We start from the raw sequence: 27,623 nt of genomic DNA, 5'->3' as shown, positions 1-27,623 counted from the left end.
GCTGGTTGTTTTTGGTGAGGGGGTGGGGTGAGAGCAACCCCAAGAGCTTCCTGCAATGATATTTTGCACCTGAAGTGTCACAGTATTATATTGTCCTTCTAATGTGTGTTTATGAATAGACAAAAGTCGTTGGTAGGTGTCTTTTTCTTTTTTTTTCTGGTTTGTTTGTTTGACTGCTCATACTTTCAAATGAAAAGAATCAGTCTCAGATTTGAACACATAAAGGATTAAGGTATTTAAGTGGTGGGAAAAAACCCATAGGCATGACTGAAATTTTATTTCAGTGCTCTGTCAGTCTTTTGTACAAAATTTGTTTTCTGCAAATAAGAAATTGTTGTATCTAGTGAAAAAACTTCACTTTTAGTTATTCCTCTAAGTATAGCTAGCTCAAGTGTCCAAGAAAGAGGTAGATATTTATTGTGATTTAATTATTGAGGAAAAACTATTAGAAAATTTGCTTACAGTCCACTCAGTGAATTTATTTCATTTACATGTTTAATATAAAACAGTGACTGAAGAAAATGTTATGAAGAAGTAAATAAAGCTCTCTTTGAGAAGTCGTATTAACTACTAGGTATTTTGGAAAGATTGACAACAGCAGTGCTAAGTGAAAAAGTATTAGTTTGTAAATTCAATTTTGCATTAAAAATTTTTTTAAACAAATTTTATTTTTTGGCCTCACTGTGTGCCATATAGGATCCTAGTTCCCTGACCAGGGATCAAACCCATGCCCCCTGCACTGAAAGCAGAGTTGTAGCCACTGAACTACCATGGAAGTCCCTCAGGCTTGGATTTTAATCCAAACTTTAAAATGCTTAATTTTTTCTGCATGTAAATTTAGCTTCTTTACCTAAAGGAAAGTCATAGCATTTTTAAAACAATTTTTAGCTTTTTCTTTGACTTTAACTACAGTTATTAATAAGAAATTGTTTTAAGAATATTTCAAAGATACAAGCAGAGAATTGCCACTCAGATCTTTTAATTAGGAAAAGTTTGGTTTAAAAGGTAAATTTGAGTACAAATTCTTTTTTTAATTGGAAGTACCAAAAGGTCCACAAAATGACAGCATTTTTACTGGTAAATACTCATAGCGAAGGACCTAGTTGTGAGTTTTTGTAGCTTTATACAGCTGTTGGCTTAAAAACAGTAACAACAGTAAAAAATAAAGAAGTGGTTTCCCATTCCTATGGCAAAACTCAGTTGGTATTCCAGAATGGTTATTTGTATATTCTGTAAGTAAATGGAATATGGGCATCATACCTCAGAAATACTGTAGATTTGGTTCCAGACACTGCATTAAAGTGAGCCACACAGATTTTTTCCCCCAGTGTATACAAAACACATTTACCTATACTGTAGTCTGGTAAGCATGCAATAGCATTATGTCTAAAAAACGAATATGGACACCATAATTTAAAAGTACTGCTAAAAAATGCTGACTATCACCTGAGCCTTCAGTGAATTGTAATCTTTTTGCTGGAAGATGTCTGTTGACTGATCAGGGTTGTGGTTCCTAAAGGTTGGGGTGGCTGTGGCAATTTTTTCCTGTAACAACTGATGTGTCAATTGATTCTTCCTTTCGTGACAGATTTCTCCATAGAATACAATGCTGTATGATAGCATTATTCCCACAGTAGAACGTCTTTCAAGATTGGACTCAGTCCTCTCAGACTCTTCTGCTCTTTTATCAACTAAGTTTATGTGGTATTCAAAATCATTTGTTGTTATTTCAACAATCTTCATAGCATCTTTGCCAGGAGATTTCTCTCAAGAAACCACTTTCTTTGCTCGTCTTTAAGAAGCAGCTAATCATCTGTTAAATCTTTTTATCATGAGATTGCAGCAGTTCAGTCATATCTTCAGATTCCATTTTAACACTACAACTCTGCTATTTCTATCAAATATGCAGTTTCTTCCTCCACTGAAGTCTTCGACCTCCTCAGAGTCATCCATGAAGATTGGAATCAACTTCAGCCAGGTCTCCTGTTAATATCTTGACTTCTTCCCATGAATCAAGAATGTTTGTCTAGATCCATCAGAGGAATCACTGTGTATAGCAGCTGTAGCTGTATTAAATATATTTAAGACATGAAAATCAAAATTACTCCTTGATCCATGGGCTGCACAGTGGACGTTGTGTTAGCAGTCACGAAACATCCATCTCATTGTACATCTCCATTAGAGCTGTAGGGTGACCAGATGCATTGTCAGTGAGTAGTAATACGAAAGCAATGTTTTTCTAAGCAGTAGGTGTCAAGAGTAGACTTAAAATACTCAGCAAACCTGTTGTAAACAGATGTGCTGTCATCCAGACTTTGTTGTTCCTTTTACAGAGCACATGCAGTGTAGTTTTGCCTAATTCTTAAGGTCTCTAGGATTTGGAGACTGGTAAATGAACATTGATTTCAGCTTAAACTCACCAGCCGTGCTAGCCTCTTAACAAGAGAGTCAGCCTGTTCTTAGAAACTTTGAGGCCAGGCATTGATTTCTCCTCCAGTGAAAATCCTAGATGGCATCTTCTTCAAGTACAGTGCTGTTCTGTCTACATTGAAAATCTGTTGTGTAGTGTGGCCACCTTCATTAATTACCTTATCTGCTGCTGCTGCTGCTGCTAAGTCGCTTCAGTCGTGTCCAACTCTGTGCGACCCCATAGATGGCAGCCCACCAGGCTTAGATATTCTAAATAACTTACTACAGCTTCTACAGCAATACTTGCTGCTTCACCTTGCACTTTTCTGGAGATAGCATCTTTTCTTAAACTTCATGAACCAGCCTTTGCTAGAAACTTTTCTATAGCTTCCTTAGTTTCTTTCACCTTTATAGAATTAGAGAGAGTTAGGGCCTTGCTGTGATTTAGGCTTTAGCTTAAGGGAATGTGGCTGGCTTGATCTTCCATCCAGCCTGCTAAAACTTTCTCCATATTAGAAGTAAGGCTGTTTTGATTTCCTTTTTTTTTCTTCTTACTATGTAAGGGATTGAGGGCAAGAGGAGAAGGGGACGACCAAGTATGAGATGGCTGGATGGCATCACTGACTCGATGGACGTGAGTCTGAGTGAACTCCGGGAGTTGGTGATGGACAGGGAGGCCTGGCGTGATGTGATTCATGGGGTTGCAAAGAGTCGGACACTACTGAGCGACTGATCTGATCTGATGTATGTTTACTGAAGTATAGTTGTCTTATAGTATTTCAGGTGTACAGCAAGGTGATTTCAGTTATACATATACACATATATTGTTTTTGAGATTATTTTTCATTATAGGTTATTATAAGACATTGACTATAGTTCCCTGTGCTGTACGGTAAACCTTTGTTTCTTGTTGCATTTTTTTTTTTTTTTAATTAGAAATCTAGCATTCCATTCATACTAAGTCAAACAAGAAGAAATCAAAATGCCATAAATTTTTCAGTTAGGCAAAAATTCATACATTTTTTAAGACATATATGTATATTATACATACTAAACAATTACAATAGTACATCAAAAATCACTGATCACAAGTCACTACAACAAATATAATAACAATGAAAAAGTTAGAAATATTGTGAGAATTACCAAAATGGGACACAGAGACACAAAGTGAGCAAATTCTATTGGAAAATGGTACCAATAGACTTGCAGGTTGCTGCAAACCTTCCATTAATGTAAAAAAACAAAAAACCTACATTATCTGTTGTGCAATAAATCAGAGTGCAATGAAAGAAGGTATGCCTGTAGTTACATTTCAGGATTTAAAAGAAAAAAATAACCTGAAGAGTTTTCTTAATTGTATAGCAGGCAATCCCAGATCAAATTTAGACTCCAGTGATAAAGTAAGCTAACACATTACATATTTTAAGCACTTGTAGTTGGAAACTGATTTTTCAACATTTTCAGCTGTTTGTGTGTATTTGGCAAAGGAAGGGAAAGAGGCACGGTTTATATGAAGTAATTCTGAGTATCGTTTATTGCCCTTTTACCTTTAAATTCTTTTAATTAATTGATATTTTAATTAAAGGATAATTGCTTTATAGAATTTTGTTGTTTTCTGTCATACCTCAACATGAATCAGTCATAGGTATACATATCTCCCCTCCTTCTTGAACCTCCCTTCCATCTTCCCCATCCCACCCCTCTAGGTTGATACAGAGCCCCTGTTTGAGTTCCCTGAGACATACAGCAAATTCCCATTGACTATCTGTTTTACATATGGTAATGTAAGTTTCCATGTTACTCTCTCCATACATCTCACCCTCTCCTCCCCTCTCTCCATGTCCATAAGTCTATTCTCTATGTCTGTTTCTCCACTGCTGCCCTGCAAGTAAATTCTTTGGTACCATCTTTCTAGATTCTGTATTTATGCATTAGTGTAGCTGAGCACTGAAGAATTGATGCTTTTGAACTGTGGTGTTGGAGAAGACTCTGGAGAGTCCCTTGGACTGCAAGGAGATCCAACCAGTCCATTCTGAAGGAGATCAGCCCTGGGATTTCTTTGGAAGGAGTGATGCTAAAGCTGAAACTCCGGTACTTTGGCCACCTCATGTGAAGAGTTGACTCACTGGAAAAGACTCTGATGCTGGGAGGGATTGAGGGCAGGAGGAGAAGGGGACGACAGAGGATGAGATGGCTGGATGGATCACTGACTCAATGGACAGGGAGGCCTGGCGTGCTGCGATTCATGGGGTCACAAAGAGTCGGACACGACTGAGCGACTGAACTGAACTGATAGGTTATTTCTCTTTCTCTTTCTGACTTATTTCACTCTGTATAATAGGCTCTAGCTTCATCCACCTCATTAGAATTGACTCAAATGTGTTCCTTTTTATGGCTGAGTAATATTCCATTGTGTATGTGTACCACAGTTTCTTCATCCATTCGTCTGTCAGTGGACACCTAGGTTGCTTCCATGTTCTAGCTATTGGAGATAGTGCTGCAGTGAGCATTGGGGTATGTGTGTCTTTTTCAGTTTTGGTTTCCTCAGGGTGTACGCCTACGAGTGGGATTGCTGGGTCATACGTTGGTTTTATTCCTAGTTTTTTAAGGAATCTCCATACCATCTTCCATAGTGGTTGTATCAATTTACATTCCCACCAACAGTGCAAGAGGGTTCCCTTTTCTTCACACCCTCTCCAGCATTGTTTGTAGACTTTTTGATAATGGCCATTCTGACTGGTGTGAGGTGTTTTCTCATTGTAGTTTTGATTTGCATCTCTCTAATAATGAGCGATATTGAGCATCTTTTCATGTGTTTGTTCTCTTCTTCGGAGAAATGTCTGTTTAGGTCTTTTGCCCACTTTTTGATTGGGTTGTTTGTTTTTCTAATATTGAGTTGTATGAGTTGCTTGTATATTTTGGAAATTAATCCTTTGTCCATTGTTTCATTTGCTATTTTCTCCCATTCTGAGGGTTGTCTTTTCACCATGCTTATAGTTTCCTTTGCTGTGCAAAAGCTTTTAAGTTAATCAGGTCCCAGTTATTTCAGTTCAGTCACTCAATCGTGTCTGACTCTTTGTGACCCAATGGACTGCAGCACGCCAGGCTTCCCTGTCCCTGTCCACTTGTTTACTTACCTTTAAAATTTTGATCTAGCTATGGCAAAAAACTGGAGATCTTTTTGACAGCTAGAAAGGCATGAAAGTTGTTTTGTATTATACATGCACACATATTTGAATGGAATATAAATGTATTTATGTATTTGTATATTTGTGTTAAGTGCTGTGAGTAAAAAAGAAAGGAATAGAGGCGGTCAGGAAAGAGCCCTCTAAAGAGTAACAGTAATACTTAGGCTGAAATTTGATTTTGAAAATAATTGTTCAATAACAATAATAATTTCAGTAACAATTTGAAAATAATTGTTCTCTCTATAGATGGGTCTTAAAAATATTAAAACCAAACAGTTGCAGAGTTTTTATTTAGGGTTAATTTTAAATCACAACACATTTACTTCTAAGGTAAAAATAGTTTTTCAGTGGCATGAATTAAATATAAAACTAAATATTTAAGCATTCACTCTAAATCACATTCTTACCATATCTTAATCTTCATAAAAGTGATGGTGTAATGATGCTAAAGCTGAAACTCCAGTCCTTGGAAAAGACCCTGATGCTGGGAGGGATTGGGGGCAGGGGGAGAAGGGGACGACGGAGGATGAGATGGCTGGATGGCATCACCAACTCGATGGACATTAGTCTGGGTGAACTCCGGGAGTTGGTGATGGACAGGGAGGCCTGGCGTGCTGCAATTCATGGGGTCGCAAAGAGTCGGACACGACTGAGCGACGGAACTGAACTGAAAGATCCTCACAATTCCAAATAAAAGTTTTTGCTAAAACAGAATAAATATTTTATCCCATCTCTTGAGGGTTTTGGTTTTATGAAATCAGTAATTTAGCATTGCTTTATTATAGTAGTTAATGTAAATAGTAATTTTTACTTCGCAAAAGGTGTTTTATTATAGCATTGTATGTATTTTTGTCATCAGGCTAATGGGGGAAAAGGTTGGTATGCACAACTCAAAGATAATTAGAAATGTTGGTAAATCTTTAATTTGGGAGTATTTTTTCTTTAATAATGATCTAGGCAGTGTTAATGAAATTCTTTAACATCCGTGTTTACTGATCATTGTGACTTAATTAAAAGGTTACAGTTACAGCATGGAAGATAAAAATAGGACCTTTTTGAGGCTGTGATGTGTTTTATTATGAAGTGTCTTTTCTCTTACTAATATGAATTAGAAATGTCTTTCTTAATCCTGACAGATTAGAAAATACATATAAAGTTATTTTATAGACTAGAATTTTCTCCACTCTTGATGGAAATGCCTACTATTCTAAGTTATAAACACATAGAGTTTCTCTTACTATTTTGTTCAGAAAGCATTGTATGAAGAAAATGTTAAGGCTTATGTGATTTTCTTCCATCCCCCTTTTTGGTACCCACTTAAAACCACCAAAATTTACTTCAAGCTCTATATTGGCAGTATCCCAATAGAAATACAATGCAAGCACCATACTGGATTTTTAAAGTATTTTGCAGGCATATTCAGTTAGTAGAATTAGTTCTTGATATACATTTTATTTAACTAAATATATCTAGAATTTTAAAAAATCATTATGCATATAAAGATTTTTTCTTACATTCTTTTAAACTACTAAGTCTTTAAAATCCAGTGTGTATTTTTTACTTATAGTACAAGGGAGTTTGGATTGTCTACTTTTCAAATGGTCAGAATGGGTTGTTTCTGTGTTATGTGAATTAATTCCATAATAACACATCTGTTATAGTTTTTTTTATTCTTTATTGTCATCTGAAATAAGAGGCAGGTACATGGTCAGCAAATTTTCAGAAATGGTGTGTAAGATTCTCAAGTGGTGGTGTTTGTATGATTAGACATTAGTAACCATGTGACTGTGTTTGAGAAAATTGGAGTCAAAAAATTGGTAATTGTGAGTGAGTAGCTCTTAGGGCTTTTTGTTTGGGTACGCAGATTTCTTGAAGGAGTATGTGTTGAGGGTTCCTAGGATACTGTCATGCTTGATAATTTGCAAAAGGGCATAGAGATTTTAAAAAAGCTGTTAAGCGTATGATTATGTTTTATTAGAGGGAAAAAATACTTAAAGTCAGCAAAGGGGAAAGGGTATGTAGGGCAGAGTCCAAGAGAAACAAGGTGTGAATTTCAGTTATTCTCTCCTAGTGGAGTTGCATGACAGTGCTTCATTCTTCCAATTGTCTTGTATGACATGTCAGAGTGGTGCTAACCAGGGAAGCTTACCTGAATCTTGGAGTGCAGAGGGTTTTTTTAGGGGTCAGTTCTGATGCTGGGAGGGATTGGGGGCAGGAGGAGAAGGGGACGACAGAGGATGAGATGGCTGGATGGCATCACTGACTCGATGGACGTGAGTCTGAGTGAACTCCGGGAGTTGGTGATGGACTGGGAGGCCTGGCGTGCTGCGATTCATGGGGTCTCAAAGAGTGAACACGACTGAGCGACTGAAGCATGGAAGTACCTACATGACTGTCTTTACTCAGTCTCCAGCTTCCCTTATTCTTTCTCTCCCCAGAGGTCAAACTGACAGGCATACAAAAGGATTTACCATAATTTACATTGTTAATATAAATTATTGGGTATGGCCCAAGATTTCAGCTATACAAAGAAATTTATCAGGCAGTATATTGCAGGAGTCAGAGGTTATCTTCCAGGAGCTAGTCTTAAGTGATCCCTCTTTGGAATGTAGAGTTTGACCCCCCAAGCTTGCAGAATTAGCCCATTATTGCACAGGGTGATTCTGGAGCTTTACAAAGGAAGGGTGTGTCTCTAGTATAAATTCCTAAAGAAACTAAAGGGTAGATGAGATTGGCAATAGCTCAATTCACCTTAAATACTATTGTTTTTTAAACAAATAGCATAGATTACTGACTCTCAGGGTAGAGCTAAATGAAGACTGACTTTGAAAAGTAAAGAATCTAACATTTAGGAGAGCTTTATAGTTACAGATTTCTTAATTGGAATCAATCTTTGAGTTTACTGACTGCCTCCTATAAATTCACCTTGTTTGTTAAAATATGTATTATCTCCATCTAATCCATATCTAAACTTCCATTTCTGTCTGTGATGAGAGGAATTAGTATCAAACGAAGGCTCCTTCCTTATCAGGGGCTTCCCTCGTAGCTCAGTTGGCAAAGAATCTGCCTGCAATGTAGGAGACCCTGGTTCAATTCATGGATTGGGAAGATTCCCTGGAGAAGGAAATGGCAACCCACTCCAGTATTCTTGCCTGGAGAATCCCACGGACAGAGGAGCCTGGCAGGCTATAGTTCATAGGGTCGCAAGAGTCGGACAGGAGTTAGCAACTAAACCACCACCAAGGCTCCTTATTAGACTAGGGAAGAAGAAGTATAGTTTGAAGGCATTGTAGAGATTCTGAGTCAGTCAAGACTTCAGGAGTAAAGATTCAAGAGAGGAGAGAGAGATACTCTGTGCTGGGTTTCCTCTTGAAATATTTTCTACCTCTTAAGCTCTTTGGGATAAGATAAAATTGAGCAGTGTATGAGAGGTGAGCAAAATATGACTTGAGGGAGTTGAGTGGAGCTTTCAGTAGATTTTGCTGTTGTTTTTGTCCTAGGTTTGCAGCTGGCATTGTTTGAAAGGCCACACTGAGTGGAAGCAAGCAGAAGTAGGCTAGTCTTTACTGTATCTGAAACTCAGTCTCAAACCTGCTGTGTTCCTAATTGGACTGAGGTGGTCTGCTCTTACTCTGGAAGAGCAGGTGGAAAAAAAATTAAATCCTTTCTAGAAGAAGAAAACATCATCCAGAGCTTCTACATTTTTTCCTAAGTATTTTCATGTAGTCATTCACATACAATGTGTAGTATTCTGTAAAAAAAAAAAATTACTATGCATGCAATAGGACCAATGGAAGAAAACCAGCAGTAGAAACAGGTTATACAGATTATTCATAGGTTATGTAATTCTGGAGCTATAGCAAGAGCTTTAAAATTCTGTAACTAACCTAGTCATGAAAATTGACAGCATGGTGAAGTTCACTGGAGAACTTGAATCTATAGAAAGGAATCAATTAAGAATAAAGGACTGAAAATAGAGTAACTGAAATTAAGAACCCAATAGATCAGTTTAACTGTAGTTTAGACACAGCTGAAAAGAGGATTAGTCAACTGGAAGATAGTAGAAAATATTCAGCAACAGTAATTTATCTTTAAGAATGTAAAACAGAATTGGTAAAACATAATATTACTTACAAATTTGTATTTGATACCCTCCCCCCAGCCTTTGAGCAGACAAAAATTATTCATTATAAATACCTTATGTAGCTTGTTTAGCACACTCAGCTACTTGGAGTAAAGCCCTGGAATGAAAAAGTAAGCAAAATACTTGCCAATTCAAAATAGATATCCAGCGCTAGGTGGTTAAACAGGTATTTTAACATAGTAGTGTTAGAACATTCTTACTTTTAGTTGGGCTAATGGTTGTAATATGCTTGGTAATCTGGTAAATTGGTTTAGTTGCTAAGTCGTGGCTGACTCTTGTGACCCTGTGGACTGTAGCCTGCCAGGCTCCTCTGTCCATGGGATTCTCCAGGCAAGAATACTGGAGTGGGTTGCCATTTCCTTCTCCAACAGTTAAGACTGTAAATTAGAAAAGAAGTTATGGGTAAATAATTGAGGACTTGATTTTGGCAACCAGTACCTTGTTTAATCATATCTAAGACTCCACTATGAATTGTACCATTGGTATATGTACAACTCAGAAAAGAGAAAGCTATCAGTTGTAATTGACATTGCATTAATTGTGATACATCTTGATTTCAGAAATGATAATCTTAGTTTTAAATCTCACTTACGTCATCAATTGTTTGCTTTCAGTCAAGGAACTTCTTTGGGCCTGTTTGCTTATTTGTGATATTGGGATAGTATAGTCTACTCTTTAGAATTAGGAAGGCTAAATGAATTAAGAGATAAGAATAGTTTTACGGAGTAGGCATTTTGAAACCTGTTAATTAGACTTTATTTTTTTTCTTTCTAAAATTTGGCATTGTTATGATAATAGGAAGAGACTCCTGACAACTGATGGGATGGGGTGGGGGAACAGAACCCCAATATATTGGCTAAATAAGAACTTAAAAAAGAAAATTTCTGCTGGTGCTGTTTAATAAATTGTCAGACTTCATTCTTTATTCTCTCCCTGCTTCATTGCTTTCATCTGTCTTATCTCCTCAGTTGTATCTAAAGATACCACTGATTGCAATACGATGATTGATATAATGATGGAACTGACACATCAAAATAATAATATATTTTCACTGAAGTGGCTTTTAGAGAGTTCATTTTAGGAAAATTTCTAATCCTTCTAAGTTTAATTGTGATGCTTAAAATGTCAATCTTTAGTTTTGTAGAATTCTTGCTCTTCTGATGATGCTATATACATATGGCATTAATCAAAATGAATGGATCTTTTTAAGGAATAGGCTAGATTTTGTGATGTTCGAGGCACGTGAGAATTCTTACTTTATACTTATTTTGAAGATTCCCAGTAAACGCAGAAAAACATTGTTCTTGAGCAGTAAGATATTCATAGCTTTACTCTTGTGTTCATTCTATTCTCTTTCAGGATTTTTCAAGTCACATTCAGTTGATAGGATGAAAAAATTTAAGAGAAGGCTATCCCTCACGCTTCGAGGAAGCCAGACTATTGATGAATCGTTATCTGAATTGGCTGAGCAAATGACTATTGAAGAAAACAGCAGCAAAGATAATGGTAAATATTTGGGTGAGTGGGGTGGGAAGGACAGATGCCTCTCCCTTGATTTGCTTTATAAATCCTATGTACGTTTACTTTCCTGGTAAGTTCCTAATAAGCTTCCTTTTGTTTATTTCTTTGCCTCCTTCCCTAGTTCAGTAACTTTCGCTTGCTTACTGGAATGTTCCATTCTTAAACAGTGTTACTCTACCTGGTCTCTGACACTGCAGTGGTTCTTAAATAACAATGCTTTGTATAGTAATGTCCTAGTTAAGTACCTACTTTTAAATTAACATTTAAATATTTTTGTTATTCTTATAACTAAAGTTAATACACCTTAGAAGTGCACAGTAAGTTTGTGAAATTCCAGGGAATTCCCTGTCCGTCCAGTGATTAAGACTTAGCACTTTCACTGCCAAGGTCTCGGGTTCCATCCCTGGTCAGGGAACTAAGATCCCACATGCTGCGTGGTGCGTCCAGGAAAAAAAGTTTGTGAAGTTTCTGTTTGAGACTTCATCACAGATTTATAACATTATGTATGCATATTGACTGTCCACGTAGACCACAAGGTTTTCACATGACTGAATCATACTATTTTCTTGTTTTATGTTGACCAAAGAATGTATCCATAGTATTGAGAGCTCTTTAGTATTGAGAGTAAGATAAGCATATAATATTCCACAAGTTTGGCAGTTTTTTTATAGTGTAGTTAGTACACAGATGTTAATTTAAAATAAAAAGGATTTGTTAAATTGAACGCATTATAATGCAAAATCCTGATGAAATTATAGAATAAGGCTACATATTCAAAACTGAAATAGCCCTAGGGATGTCATAATAATAGGGAAGGAGCTTACCGGAATGCTGCCCGTGTGTCATAATGTGCAGATTCTTTGGAAAAGCCTTCCTTGCCTCTGCCTGAAACTTTCCTGTTAGAGATTTGTGGCCGTGGGTGGAATCAGGAATTTCTTTATCCCCTTTAGCTGAAATGTGAGAGAGGGAAAGATATAATGAAAAGCGCTCTGGATGTTAAGTTAAAAGTTATGGATTGGAATTTGGAATATACATTTATATACTTAATAGTGTATGACTCTGGGTAAGTAATGTATCGTACCCAAGCTTCTTTATACTGTTTTCTTCAGAGTGTCGTTATTTTACTTAAGGTTATCTGGCTCATAATACAGGAGGGGAAACATTGATGAGTTGGGTAGAAAATTTAATAATTTGGGTATAATTTACTTATATGTAGGAGGGAGATATTTTACATTTGAGATTTGAATCAAATCTCAAAGCTGATATTATTATGTCTTCTACTCCTCTTGCCAGGAGAAAAATCCTTAAATCTCTCTGATATCCTTGAATTCTTGATATTAATTAAGCTCTGTATGTTCATTCTTGGGCTCCATGAGTATTGCTAGCTATCTGCCAGTGATACTCAGAAGTAAAGTAGGCACAGAATACTCTTCATGGATGGTTTCTGGGATACATTCTTGATAGGAATTTGACTACAAGACAAACATCTTCTTTAAAAAAAAAAGTGTGAGTCAAAGAAAATGTACATACTTTTTGGAGAGCTAATTAACATTTTTGACTCATGGCATATTTTCTGGAATACTTTAGTAATAACTGTCTTAAAATTACATGCTTAACTTATAGTGAATGGTGAAATATTTAAAAAAAATTTGAAGTAAAATATAGTTTATTAAAATTTATTTTTATTCTAATAGTAACATTAAAATTAGTAAAGAAGAGAAAAATAGAAACTACTCAGTTTTCTCTATAAATTTCTCAAATTACTTGAAGTAATACTTGAAGGTGTCATAATAGACATTGATTCGTCTTCAGTTGCAGAGATTGATGGTAGCGTAGGCTATCTCTGAATTATAATCTGTTATTGTTTATTCCCTGTGTATAAAGAACACGGGACAGTTTTCACAAAGATGCAATACCTTTCTGGTCATCTATCAAAGCTTGATAGCTGGTTCCAACATACTCTTTCTTTATGGAATTTATCTTAGACGGTAAAAAGCTCCTAAGATCAGTAACACATACCGTCTGTCTGAATATAATTTAACAAATGAGAAGAGATAGACTATATTTTTTAAATGATCTCTTCACACGCTGTATAACCAGTTTGTGAAACAAGTGGTCTTTGCCTAACCATGTAGAGGCAATGCTAACTTGAGGAAGAATATAGGTTATGAATTTCCTAAGTAAACTACCTTTGAACCAGTTTTTGATCTCTTGTCTCTTATTCAGTCGCTTGTACCAACAGAATACTCTCTCTTGCATTATATGTAGGCAAGTGACTCTCGTGCATATCCTAGAATAAAACGAATGAGAAAGTACACATAAATGGAAATAATACTCTCAAAATCTTAGAAAAATTATAATGCATATGATAAATTTAGCATAATGCCTTAAAGATTTCCACTACTTTTAAAGATATAGAATATTATTATCCTACTGAACTGCCTAGTTAATTGCTGTCATAATCTTGAAATATTTGAGTAATTGACCTCATCTAGTCTCATGACTTCAGCTACTGTGTACATGCTGACTACACCTAAATTTGTCTCTCTAGTCAGGATTTTTGTCTGAATCTTTAGATTCATTTCCAAATGCTTATTTGGCTTCTTCACATAGACATTTAATAAGAATCTTAAACTTAATATGACCAGACCACAAATCTTGATTCCCTCCCCCCAAATCAGCGTCTTCTCCAGCTTTCCTCGCTTAACCTAAACCACTTAAAGCTAAAAATCCAGGAATTATTGATTCTTTTCTCACTTTTAGCTTTCTGTTCGCCGTTTCTCCCCTCCTGTACCAGTGTAGTTTCCTATATATTTACTACATACATAGCTTTCAAAAACTACTAATGGTAGTCATTTGTATACTAGTAAGTGAAATATGTTTTTGCCCCCATTCATTATTAAGTCACTGTTCATTTTGCTCGGCTTAAGTTAGGATCCCCAGTCTTTGATCAGCTAGCTACCATCAGGGAATGTACATCCAGGCACGGGCACGGACCGATGTTCGGCGTTACTAGTTATGCACTTCCCCTACCTCTAGTCTGGTGTTTTATCCAGAGTAGATGACCTAGGCCTGTGGGGTCCTTGAGGATTGTTTTGTCCCATCCTCCGTCTCTCTCCTCCCTTCAGAGAGCCATTATTAGTAGAGGCAGAGACTAAGTGGCCTTCTAGGCTCATTTTTCCCAAGCCCATGCCTTGGTCTTGTTCTGTGGATCTGAGTCACCTGCTCTTTTTAAGTGTTATATTTTTGTAATGTTTCTGCATGGTTTTAGATCTGTGATTTTTTTCTTTGTAAACTATTGAAAAATTCTAAATTGGGGGTAATTTCAGAACCTCTATGTTGATACGTACTTAAGTACTTCTGTTTTATTTACTAACTTGACATACTTTTTTGAATGTCTAGCAAACAGGGATATAGTTATTTCAGGCCAGGATTGTGTCTTTTATATACTGCTGCTGCTGCTAAGTCGCTTCAGTTGTGTCCAACTCTGTGCGACCCCATAGATGGCAGCCCACCAGGTTCCCCCATCCCTGGGATCCTCCCGTCAAGAACACTGGAGTGGGTTGCCATTTCCTTCTCCAGTGCATGAAAGTGAAAAGTGAAAGTGAAGTTGCTCAGTCGTGTCCGACTCTTAGTGACCCCATGGACTGCAGCCTACGAGGCTCCTCCGTCCATGGGATTTTCCAGGCAAGAGTACTGGAGTGGGGTGCCATTGCCTTCTCTGCTTTTATATTCTACAGCAATCCTAATCATAAGGCATATATGAGGCAGTCAGTAAATGTTAGAATTATGGAAACAATTTTGAGATGTATTAAACAGATCAGAAACCTGTGGGCTATATTAGTAGCTTTGTGATTGCTAACCAATTTCAATTGTATTAAAAACAGAGGGGTGGGACTCAGAGAGGAGTGGGAGGGGAGGTTCAGGAGAGAGGGGACATTTAAATATATACACACATACACACACACGCACTTATGGCTGACTTATATTGTATGGCAGAAACCAATATAACATTATAAAGCAACTATCCTCCATTTGGGGCTTCCCTTGTAGCTCAGTCGGTCAAGAATCTGCCTGCAGTGCAGGAGACCTGGGTTCGATCCCTGGGTTGGGAAGATCCCCTGGAGAAGGAAATGGCAACCCACTCCAGTATCCTTGCCTGGAAAAATCTCATGGACAGAGGAGCTTGGTGGGCTGCAGTCCATGGGATCGCAGAGAGCAACTGAGCAACTAACACTTACTTATCCTCCAATCAAAAAGTAAATTTTTAAAAGTGGATCTTTAAGTTACTGGATCAGTTCCAAATAGTATTTTCTGTAAGTATTTTTCATAGAAATTATTTTAATTCTAGTACTTTATATGCATAGCCAAAGAAATAAGGTTAAATGTAATGATCTCTATCATAATCTTTTGTTTTCTTTTTTGCTTTCTCAATCCTTTTCATGTCATCCTGGATCTTGGGCTATTAATGGAATGATTTTTGGATACTGGGAACTGCAGAGCCTATCGTGAAGAATGGCAGGCCTCCAACCTCGCACAGTATGCATTCCTTCCTCCACCAGTACACAGGGTCCTTTAAGAAGCCCCCACTGCGGAGACCACATAGCGTTATTGGAGGAAGCCTTGGTTCCTTCATGGCAATGCCCAGAAATGGAAGCAGATTAGGTAATGTATCTGCTTTTTAAAATTTTTCTGACTGTGGGTTATGTCCATAGCTAGGTTTCAGCTGTATGCAAGTCTGCCCGCCTTTATTATCTAGTTTTTTCTTGTAAGGTAAAAATCAAGGGAATAGGAGAGAGAGCAGAAAACTGGAAGGTTCTGGACAGGCAGTAGTGCTGACACTAAGGAGGAGTAATGTTTGAAAACCTGTTCACCAGAAAGAAGATAGAGCCCTGAAGAGGTAGATGTAAAATTTCAGGATGAATAGCAGTTTGAGATGGTGCTTAATTTGGGGTCATACCTCAGTAACTCCAGATTATCACTTTTTGATAGCTAACTGCAATAATTAGTATATATGATTATTACCTGAGTTGTTATTCTTGTCTTTGTGTCATTTTAAATCTAAGAAAAATATATGTCTGCAAGTTTCTGTTTATTTCTCTGGTCTTTTTTTTTTATGCTTTCTTATCATGTTTTGTTTTTTAAATAATTTTAAATATTATTTTATAGACTCATGACATAATTATATTTACTGAAGTTTCTGAAGGTTTTATTCTGCTTGTTTCTTTATCTACTTAATCTTGCCATGGTATCAACCCACAGATTATTTTCTTATGTGTTAATTTTGAGAGGATGAGCTTGTCTACAGAGGTTTTTGTCTGTGTCTCAGACTGGTTCATGAGAGATGATTGTTAAATTTTCAGAAAATTGGCAAGCTGATTGTTAATCATAGCCATTATTGAAATTTAAATTATATAAACTTACAATTAAGTAAATCAAATTAAAAATGTAGGTAATAAATAGCCAGAAGTCATTATTTCCTAATTATTTTACTACAGTTAACTGTTGCCTGCTACGCTTTGGGGATATTTCTCCTATATCTGAATACTCAAAAATACTAACGTCATGGTGTTCATATTACCCAACCAGGTGTTCAGTGATACCATACTGGTAGCTTGAGGTTTGGCCACAAAGGGAGTATTTACCCTCACAGAAATTGGAAAACACTTCAGATCAGGGCTTAATTTGTTGTTCTCTTGATTGTCTAGACTAGGGGTTGGCAAACTTTTTCTATAAAGGTTCACGCTGTAAAAATTTTTTCAAATTTTGTGGGCCATATATGGTCCGTTGCATGTCATCTTTTTAAAATAATCTGTTAAGGATGCCAAAACCATTTTTAGCTCAGGGCCATACAAAAACAGGTCATATATACTGATCCTTGGTCTAAACTTAAAGTGATGTTGAAAATATTAGTAATGCAGATTAAATTTTAAAGTGGGTTATGTCTGTCTGTAGCTGTTAACATTGTGAATTATACAAAAATGAGCCATTTGAGAAGTAATTTCTTAAGTAAGTTCTTCTATTACTTAAGAATTATTATCTGATTCAGAAAAGAAGTTGCTCATACTGGTGACAAATGAATGAAGTCTTGACATAAGGCTTCATTGCTTCACTCTTTTCTTATTGATGGAAGTGAAGATACCAACTGGTATTCATGTCGGAACTAGCTTGTTAGTGACATGAGGTGTTTCTTGGTTGAGTCAGATGCTACCAAGTATTTACTCATAGTCTGAAATTGATAAACTCCTTTGTAGTCCTCATGTGGGAGAGCAGATTTCTGTTTTTAAGTCTACCTTTTACTGAAGATGTAGCTCTTTTGAGAGTCATCTGCCTTTCTACAGAAAGCTCTCATTTTCAAGTGGGACACCCAAGGCTTCATCTTTTATTTCACTGTGGTGGCTAAATCCAGGCACACTCTTACCAAGATCAGAAACCCCTCGAAAGAAAGTAACAAGTCAATTTTTACATAAAAATTTTGGACCTTCAGTTCTCTGTCTCTGCTTCCTGGGTATTAAGCATGCCATCAGGCAAACTCAGCTATACATTTTAAAGTATATTCAGCATTTTCTGAGGAAGATTTATAGATTTTTGGAAGACACGATTAAATTACCTTTAACATTTTTGAAGAGTGGTAGAAAAGAGTGCTTGGTCTCAGATGTCTTTAATACCATCAGATTAGGAATCAATCACCCAGTACATTGACTTCTACTGCCAAATTAATTTTTTGTTCAGTATAAAATTTCTCCAGAAATGTGTCATTAAACTGTATTCTTAAATTACATATTGGTCTATTAAAAACTGTTATTTTTGCAGCTGCTTATCAGTGTGAATAAGAATTTTCCCAATAATGTATTACCAAGACAAAATACAGAAATGTATGAAATCTAAGACTGATTTGATGAGACCCTGGAGTTCAGTTTTTTTGTTAATTTAAATAGTTCTCATATTTTTGTAAGTAAATAACTAGAAGTTCAAATTTGTAGTTGTAAAATACTATTCTTATTTATTTTACATGTTGATATTTCATATAACATTTCATTTGAAAGAAAAGGTTCAGTTGTCTGGTCCATACTTTGATTTTTTCTTTTTCTTTTTTAGTAAGTGTTTAAATCAGTGTAGTATTTGTTGAGCTACTTACTAAACAAATTTAGTTCGGTTCTAGGACTAGAAAAGCAAATAAGTCAGATTCTGCCCCCAGGGGATCTCATAGCTTGATATAAAATCACATGAACCAAAAACTGCTCTTCAACACAGTTGGTGTGCTAGGTGTGGGCACAGTGTTCATTTGTGTCTGAGATAGAAAAGACCTGATGGCATATGAGCATACTGTTGAAGAATGAATTCACCACATTGATAAAATGAAGAAATAACCTCTTACAGATAAGAAAAAATAAAAAGCTTGCTAAAGCACTTCAGTGTGGAAGAACATGATACTTTTGGGGGAGTGAATAATTCTGTGGAGAGGACCCATGGAAAGAGATGTGTATGAGATCTAGCATATGTTTCTGGTGGGCTACTCTGGCTCGATGAATTAGAAGGTGATTGACCAATGTAAATATAAGAGCAGGTATAAAAGGAATTAATCTCCCTACCCTCTACTCCCATTTAACTTTTATTCTTATTTAAAAAAATCATAATTTACCTTGCATTGTAAGTGAAATATGTTTTTGCCCCCGTAGATTTTGTGGTACTGTATTTGTAGTTATACAAAATCAGTACTCAGTGAATACTTTTTTGAATTGTTTTTTTAACACTTGGGGATGGGGAGCTACATTAGCAACTGTAAAACAGTTTTTTTAAAGACTATGCAAAGAACCAGTTCATCTTGATATGACCCAATGGCACATTATTAAATGGAAAGAATACTAAACTAAATAAAAGTTCAGGTTTCTATTTTGGCTCTGCCTCTAAGCTCTGTGACCTTTGAAAGTCGTTTAACCTTTCAAAGTCTCAGTTTCTACATCTGGAAAATACGAGAACTGACTAAATAATCGTCAAGTGTTATTTTTGGTCTCTAATTTTATTATTCAACTCTTGCTAATAACTTGAATGTTAGTTTTTTAAAAATAACTTTTTATAATCTTAGAGCATAAGAGGATTTAATACTACTGTTTTAGGACATTTGTCCTAAATGTGCAGTTTTTATTAACTGCACACCTGTGGTACCCAGAATGTAAAAGACCTTTTATGCTATGATTTTTGGCTGTTGGCTGTCTACATCTTAACATGTAGAGATAATAAATTATGTGATTCTGTAGAATTTAATACATCTCTTCTAAGATAAATAATATTTCATTTTCTGATACAGATATTGTTCATGAAAATCTAAAAATGGGATCAGATGGCGAGAGTGACCAAGCTTCTGGGACATCATCTGATGAAGTCCAGTCACCTACGGGTGTTTGTCTTAGAAATCGTATACATAGGCGGATCTCAATAGAGGTACCATTTTTTAAAAAAAAACAAATATGCCTGTGTTTGTGTGTATAAATACATAAGAATAAATGCCTATTTGAAAATTTTCATGACAGCAATGACACCTCTAAGAAAGTTGTTTCTTCACATTAATAAAAACTAGTCTGTGAATATTTTTTCCTAATTATCTATTATACCAAGGCACATATACAGTAATTATACTTAAACATTCTGCAAAATACTATGTAGAGTCTTTGTAAGGGAAATTTGAATTTTCAAAAGTTTCAGAAATCCAAGATGATACATTAGGGAAAGTCTTCCTTTTAGAAAATATTTTAATTAATTTTTTTTTTTTTTTTTTTTTGAGAGTTGTGAGTTAAGCTTTATTTGGGGCAAAATGAGGACTACAGCCTGGGAGGCAGCATCTCAGACAGTTCTGAGAGACTGCTCCCTAATTAATATTTTTGAGATTCATCTAGGTACTTCAGATTTTATAAATATTTTCAGATTTCAAAAAGTATACAAAAAATAAGCACCAGCTTTTTTTCCTTGCTTTATATTATGAATATGGATATCACTTCCTTTTTTGGTTTATTATACCTACTAATCTCTGTAGCACATGTTAAGTTATTTCTCCATGTGAAAGAATGAAAAGCTCATTTCCTTCTCTCTGTCAATGTTGTGTATAACCTTGAAGACAGAAGTTGATTATGAATATTATTTTCATGTGTATACTATAGATTAAAAATAATTTTATCTAGAAAATTGAGCACATTTTGAAATAAGAATGTTGTTATTTTCTTCAGTGCTGTTGAGGTATTGATGATTAGGGTATTTGCCCTCTTGGTTGATTGCATTTTTGCTGATCAAAGATTGCTTCTGAATCAGTTATGCAAAACAATACCAGTTTTTAAATGGTAAATACCATCTTCAGCTCTGGAAATCAACTTGATATCTGTTCATTGTTGTTTAGTCACTCGGTCGTGTCCGACTCTGCGACTCCATGGACTGCAGCACGCCAGGCTTCCCTGTCCTTCACTGTCTCCCGGAGCTCACTCACACTCATGATAACTGTTCATATCACTGTATAAATTACATCACAATAGTAATAAAATTATTTATTTCTCTTCACCATATGTATGATTTTCTTTATTATAGGTTTAAAAGTTTTATTTAATACTAGGATCTATATCTGGACATTGAGCTGTATTCTCCCCCAAAGGTGACACACTCTTGATATTGTATACTTTAATATCTGGAAAGACCCCCATACCCACACATATATTTTTATTTATTTTAGAATGTTTTTGGATATTGCTTTCTATTTATTCTTCTAGATAAATTTTAAATGTTTTGTTCCAAGAATAATCTTACTGTGATTTTTTTAGAGTGATGTAAAACATAAAACTAACTTGGGAGAATTATTATTTTCTCAATAGTTGAGAACATGATATATTTTGATACTTAAGCCATATATTTCCCAATAAATCTGTGTACGATTTCTACACATCTCAATTTTATCTCCTGATTTATTATTAATAGCAGGAATTTATTTTTGGAGAAGGCAATGGCACCCCACTCTAGTACTTTTGCCTAGAAAATCCCATGGACGGAGGAAGGCTGCAGTCCATGGGGTCGCTAGAGTGGGACACAACTGAGCGGCTTCACTTTCACTTTTCACTTTCATGCATTGGAGAAGGAAATGGCAACCCACTCCAGTGTTCTTGCTTGGAGAATCCCAGGGACGGGAAGCCTGGTGGGCTGCCGTCTGTGGGGTCGCACAGAGTCAGACACGACTGAAGCGACTTAGCAGCAGCAGGGATTTATTTTTATAGAATTTATGTTTCTTGGTGTGATAATATAGGCAAGATCTCTGTTTCTCTCAGTTCACATAATTAAATGAAATAGAAATACCTTTTACTTATTTCCACTGACATAGCAATAATAAAATATTTCAATTATCTCACTGTGTTGCATGCAAAATCATGCAATATCCACATGATTGGTTATTCAAACCAACCCCATTTTATGGTAGACTTTGCCTATTCCTACTATATGGTTTTTCCAGTAGTCATGTATGGATGTGAGAGTTGGACTATAAAGAAAGCCGAGCACCGAAGAATTGATGCTTTTGAACTGTGGTGTTGGAGAAGACTCTCGAGAGTCCCTTGGACTGCAAGGAGATCCAACCAATCCATCCTGAAGGAGACCAGTCCTGGGTGTTCATTGGAAGGACTGATGCTGAAGCTCCAATACTTTGGTCACCTGATGCGAAGAGCTGACTCATTTGAAAAGACCCTGATGCTGGGAAAGATTGAGGGCAGGAAGAGAAGGGGACAACAGAAGATGAAATGGTTGGATGGCACCACCGACTCAATGGACATGAGTTTGGATAGACTCTGGCAGTTGGTGACAGATAGGGAGGCCTGGCGTGCTGCGGTTCATGGGGTCGCAAAGAGTTGGACACGATTGAGCAATTAAACTGAACTATATGGTGTGCTGTTCATGGGGTTCTCCTGGCAAGAATACTGGAGTGGTTTGCCATTTCCTCCATTGGACTTTGTTTTACCACAACTCTTTACATATAACCTCTCTGGCTTGGTTAGCCCTGCACGGCATGGCTTCATTGAGTTATGCAAGCTCCTTTGCCAGGACATGTGGGTCAAGAAGCAACAGTTAAAACCGGACATGGAACAACTGACGGGTTCAAAATTGGGAAAGGAGTACAACAAGGGTGTATGTTGTCACCCTGCTTTTTTAACTTATGTGCAGAGTACATTATGCGAAATGCCAGACTGGGTAAAGCACAAGCTGAAATTAAGATTGCCGGGAGAAATACCAGTGACCTCAGATATGCAGATGATAACACCCTAATGGCAGAAAACGAGGAACTAAAAAGCCTCTTGATGAGGGTGAAAGAGGAGGGTGGAAAAGCTGGCTTGAAACTCAGCATTCAAAAAACTAAGATCATGACATCCAGTCCCATCAGTTCATGGCAAATAGAAGGGGAAAAAGTGGAAGCAGTGACAGATTTTATTTTCTTGGGCTCCAAAATCACTGCAGATGGTGACTGCAGCCATGAAATAAAAAGACACTTGCTTCTTGGAAGAAAAGCTATGACAAACCTAGACAGCATATTAAAAAGCAGAGACATCACTTTGCCAACAAAGGTCTATGTAGTCAAAGCTATGGTTTTTCAGTAGTCATGTTTGAATGTGAGAGTTGGATCATAAAGAAGGCTGAGCGCTGAAGAGTGATGCTTTCAAATTGTGGTGCTGGAGAGGACTCTTGAGAGTCCCTTGGACTGCAAGGAGATTAAACCAGTCAATCCTAAAGGAAACCAACCCTGAATATTCATTGGAAGGGATAATGCTGAAGTTCTAGTACTTTGGCCACCTGATGTGAAGAGCTGACTGATTGGAAGAGACCCTGATGCTGGGAAAGATTGAAGGCAAGAGGAGAAGCGGGCAGCAGATGATAAGATAGTTAGATAGCATCATCAACTCAATGGACATGAATTTGAGCAACCCCTGGGAGGTAGTGGAGGACAGAGGAGCGTGGCGTGCTGCAGTCAACAGGGTTGCAAAGAGTCAGACATGACTTAGTGACTTAAAAGCAACTATATGATATAATAATGTCAAAATTAATTCCATGCTCATTTTATCAATGAAGGGACTCAACTCAGTTGTAGAACATTTCTGTAAAATAAATTGCATTGTATACTTTTGCTTACAGTAAATACATTTGCTTTTGGTATATTACAGCTTCCCTAGTGGCTCAGACCATAAAGAATCTGCTTATAATTAATGTAAATGCCTTTGTAATTGCAACAAACCTTTATAGTTACTGATTGCTAAGAAATGATCTATTAGAGCACATGAATTAAAAAGTCAAATGCCCTTGTCGTCTCTGTTTGTGGTTACCTATATAGATCTTCTTTTTCTTGGTTTTTAAAAGGATTTAAATAAGCGGTTATCACTGCCTGCAGATATCAGAATACCTGATGGGTATCTTGAAAAGTTGCAGATAAACAGTCCACCATTTGATCAACCAATGAGCCGAAGGTCTCGGAGAGCTTCCTTAGTAAGTTTTTAAGTCTCCTGTACCTACTATATTAGATCTGGTTGTTTGATTTTCTGGGCATAAACATTTTATATTAATTTTTATATTGTTAATAGCTAAAGTTTATTACATTGTTTTCTGGATTTTGTCATTTTCCCTTCTTTACATTTTAAAGATGTTATATTGAATAGAATTTAGGTTTATTTTATTTTTTGGCAAATTTTACTGATAAATGCTAGATGTACAAAATATGTACCAGGTATATAAGTATGTGTTAATATGTACTAGATACACAGAAAAGTACATAAACGTAATTGTAGAGCTTCATGAATTTTTGTGAAGTTAGCATACGTGTGTAACTTGTATCCAGCTAAATAAAAGAAAATCCCCCAAATTCCAGAAAACTCGTCCTGCCACTTCGTTATTCACTTCTACTCTCCCTTCCTCAACTTTGGCATTATCTCTGCCTTCTAATGCCAAAGATTAGTTTTACCTATATGGTTTTCACTGTTTTGATTATGTTTGTAGTGTTTAATATAAAGAAAGACTTCTTTATCTTGATTTACATACATTCTTATTTATTTTCAAAATGCATTTGATATTTTTCTGATTATTCTTAAACTTTTGAACTTTATGTAATTATGAATATACAAATGCTTCAAATACATTTTCTACAAATAAAATATATTGCACAAATATATATATATAAATATATATACATACAAATTCATATGTATAGTATACAAAAATATCCTATTACGTATAGAAGTACACCAATATGTATTCTTCTGCAGTCGACTTCTTTTACTTAATGTTAGTTTCATTTGGGTTATTGCCTGTAGTTAGGTTATTCGTTTGTTCTTTTTGTTGCATGGTGTTCCATTGGTGAGTATACTATATTTTATTCAGTCTTCTGTTGATGAATGTTTACATTTATGTTATTTTTAATTTTGGCTATTATCAAATATTGCTTGTATCACCATTCCTGATTATGTGTTTTGGTTAACATAAGCATTTCTGTTGGATGCATGCCTAGGAGTGGAGTTGTTGGATAGATTGTGTGCACATGTTCAGCTTTTCTAGGTGTTGTCAAAGTTGGTTCCAAAGTGATTATACCATCTTACATCCCATTCTAGTTGCTCTCCATGATTTTTTTTTTTTGGTACTGTTTTCTTCTTTTTCAAAGAAACTTTTAAATTTTTCTGATGAGTGTATAGTGTTATCTCATTGTGGTTCCCCTGAAGTAGGAAATGGCAACCCACTCCAGTATTCTTGCCTGGAACATCCCGTGGACAGAGAGGAATGGGCTACAGTCCATTGGGTCACAGAGAGTCAGACCTGACTGAGCATTCAGGCATTGTCGTTTTGTTTTTCATTTTCTTGATGGCTTAAGTTGAACACCTTTCTAATATTTATTGGCCATTTAAATATCCTCTTCTTTGAAGTGTTGAATTCTATTATTTCTCTTCTGTTGGACTGCCTTTTTCTGATTGATGTGTGAGGAATTCTTTATACATTCTGTATTAAAGGCTCTTGTCAGTTATGTATCTTGGTCTCCCATTGTGTAGCAGTTGACCCAGCACTGCTTTTTGAAAGAATAGCTTTCCCTGTTGCAGTGTCATCTTGACATAAATTCAGGTGATTGTGTATGTGAGGATCTCTTTTAGATAACTTTAGTTCTGTGTAGAAGTATATATAAACTGCTGTGGGACAGTTAAAGAGCAAGTAAAATGTCTTTGCACATCACAGGCTTACAGAGGTGATAGTGCTTAAATTGGCTCTAAAAAGATGGGTAGGAATTTTGTCAAGTTGACAGTTATTAGAAGAGTGTTCTAAGCAAAGGAAACTTCATGTAGTAAAACCCAGAGAATATGAGTATGTTGGGGAAATTATAATTGATACAAAGGGTGGATATGGAATAATTTTAAAGAATAAGCCTTGAAAGGATAGGATAGATCTAGACCAGTGGTCCCCAACCTTTTTGGCACCAAGGAGCAATTTAGTGGAAGACCGTTTTTCCATGGACAGGATTGGGGGGATGGTTCATGGGGTAATGTGAGAGATGGGGAGCGGTAGATGAAGCTTTACTTGCCTGCCGCTCACCTCCTGCTGTGCAGCCGCTCACTTCCTGCTGTGCAGCCGCTCACTTCCTGCTGTGGGGCTGGGTTCCTCACAGGTTGGGGACCCCTGCTGTTGACTGTAAAAAGCTTCAGCTGTCAGGCCAATGAGTTTGGACTTCATCCCATGTAAAAAGAAGGACCTCAGAGACATTTATTTAAACAAGAGCTGACATAATCACATTTTTGTTTCATAACTGTTACTTCAGGAAAAGTGTAAACAAATAGAACAAGAGAAAGACTAGAGGCAGGGAAATGAATTCATAGTTAAGGATGATGTGGTAGTCATGTGGAAATGGAAAGTAGAGCCCAGATACTAGGGACTGTGTAAAAATAAAATACTCAGGGCTCAGGAACCACTTAGTACTGAGGAGGAGGAGGAGGAGGAGGAGAAGGGGGACAACAGAGGATGAGATGGTTGGATGGCATCCCCAACTCGATGGACATGAGTCTGAGTAAGCTCCAGGAGTTGGTGATGGACAGGAAAGCCTGGCGTGCTGCAGTCCATGGGGTCACAAAGAGTCAGACACGACTGAGTGACTGCACTGAGTACCTTCTTAAACTTTGGGTCTGAAGAAGGAGCCATTGATGAGTATTGGGTCACTAACAGTTGTTTTATCTTCTTCTTATATATTGTATCGTGGAATATTTTTATCTGCCAACAACTTCTGTTTTGGTTGCATTTTCTAAAGAATAAAATTACCTAATGCTGTGTAATATGAGCACATTATTATTTGACATTCACCAGTACACAATAGGGGCTTTACTCATAGCTCAGTTGGTAAAGAATCCGCCTGCAATGCAGGAGACCCCGGTTCGATTCCTGGGTAGGGAAGATCTCCTGGAAAGGGGATAGGCTACCCACTCCAGCATTCTTCTGTTTCCCTTGTGGCTGAGCTTGTAAAGAATCGCCTGCAATGTGGGAGACTTGGGTTCGATCCCTGGGTTGGGAAGATCCCCTAGAGAAGGGAAAAGCTACTCACTCCAGAATTCTGGCCTGGAGAATTCCATGGACTGTATAGTCCATGGGGTCACAAAGAGTCGGACACGACTGAGCGACTTTCACTGTTCACTAGTATACATTAAGGTTAAAGCTTGATTTTGGTATAGGTTTATGATCATCATAGTTTTACATCACTGCTTAAGACATTTTCATTAACATAACTTTGTCATTTAATTACCAGGTTGAAAGTGTTCTTTGGTTATCAAGTGTTGCTAAAGATTGGTACTTAGGATCAATTTTAGAATTAGTAAATATTCAGATTGGGACTAAAGGTATGGTTTAATCACCAAAGCTATCATCTAAGACTTATCTTTTTCAATGTACATGAAATTAAGGAAAACAGTGCCCTCTAATGAATGCTGAGTGACTGAAGCTTTTGTTTGTGTTGAAAGTTCCTATCTTAATTCTCTTGTTTTTTTAATCTGAAATGGCTTACCGATTTCACATTAATCATTGCAGCTCTGTTTTGGTTTTCATTGGTTCATTCTTTTCATTGTTTATCTTTTTTTTTTTTTTTTACTAAAGTCATGGTTTCTTTTGAAGTATATTAGAAAATTATTCTTAATACCCTAGGTTTATATGTGAAGGGGAAGGATTAGGGAATCCGTGGAAAGGAGATGGGAAAATGAAAATACACTTCACATTTGTTAGAGCTTATGTTTCCATGGATGATATACTCTTATCTTAAAAACATTTTTGTTTCAAGACAAAATATAAAATTTTGTCTTTCTAAAAGGATAAACTTTTTTTTTTTTTTAAAC

General features: G+C 36.5%; 1 protein-coding gene across 5 annotated transcripts in view; it reads left to right on the top strand.

Moving 5' to 3' along the window:
- CDK17 (cyclin dependent kinase 17) overlaps positions 1 to 27,623 on the top strand; it is a 111,487-nt gene that overhangs the window by 57,985 nt on the left and 25,879 nt on the right. For all 5 annotated transcript variants that reach the window (XM_086400795.1, XM_086400793.1, XM_086400791.1 and 2 more), the window contains exons 2-5: positions 11,104 to 11,250; positions 15,766 to 15,930; positions 19,574 to 19,707; positions 23,638 to 23,763. In XM_086400795.1, the coding sequence (XP_086256921.1) occupies positions 11,104 to 11,250; positions 15,766 to 15,930; positions 19,574 to 19,707; positions 23,638 to 23,763 (572 nt within the window). The remainder of the gene's footprint in view (positions 1 to 11,103; positions 11,251 to 15,765; positions 15,931 to 19,573; positions 19,708 to 23,637; positions 23,764 to 27,623) is intronic.

Source organism: Bos grunniens, chromosome 5 (assembly GCF_055505025.1).
Source record: "Bos grunniens cultivar Pamir isolate PY7600 chromosome 5, Bosgru_T2T1.0, whole genome shotgun sequence".
Lineage (NCBI taxonomy): Eukaryota > Metazoa > Chordata > Mammalia > Artiodactyla > Bovidae > Bos > Bos grunniens.
Note: the sequence above shows the minus strand (reverse complement) of the source record. Positions and strands in the feature narration are given on the sequence as shown.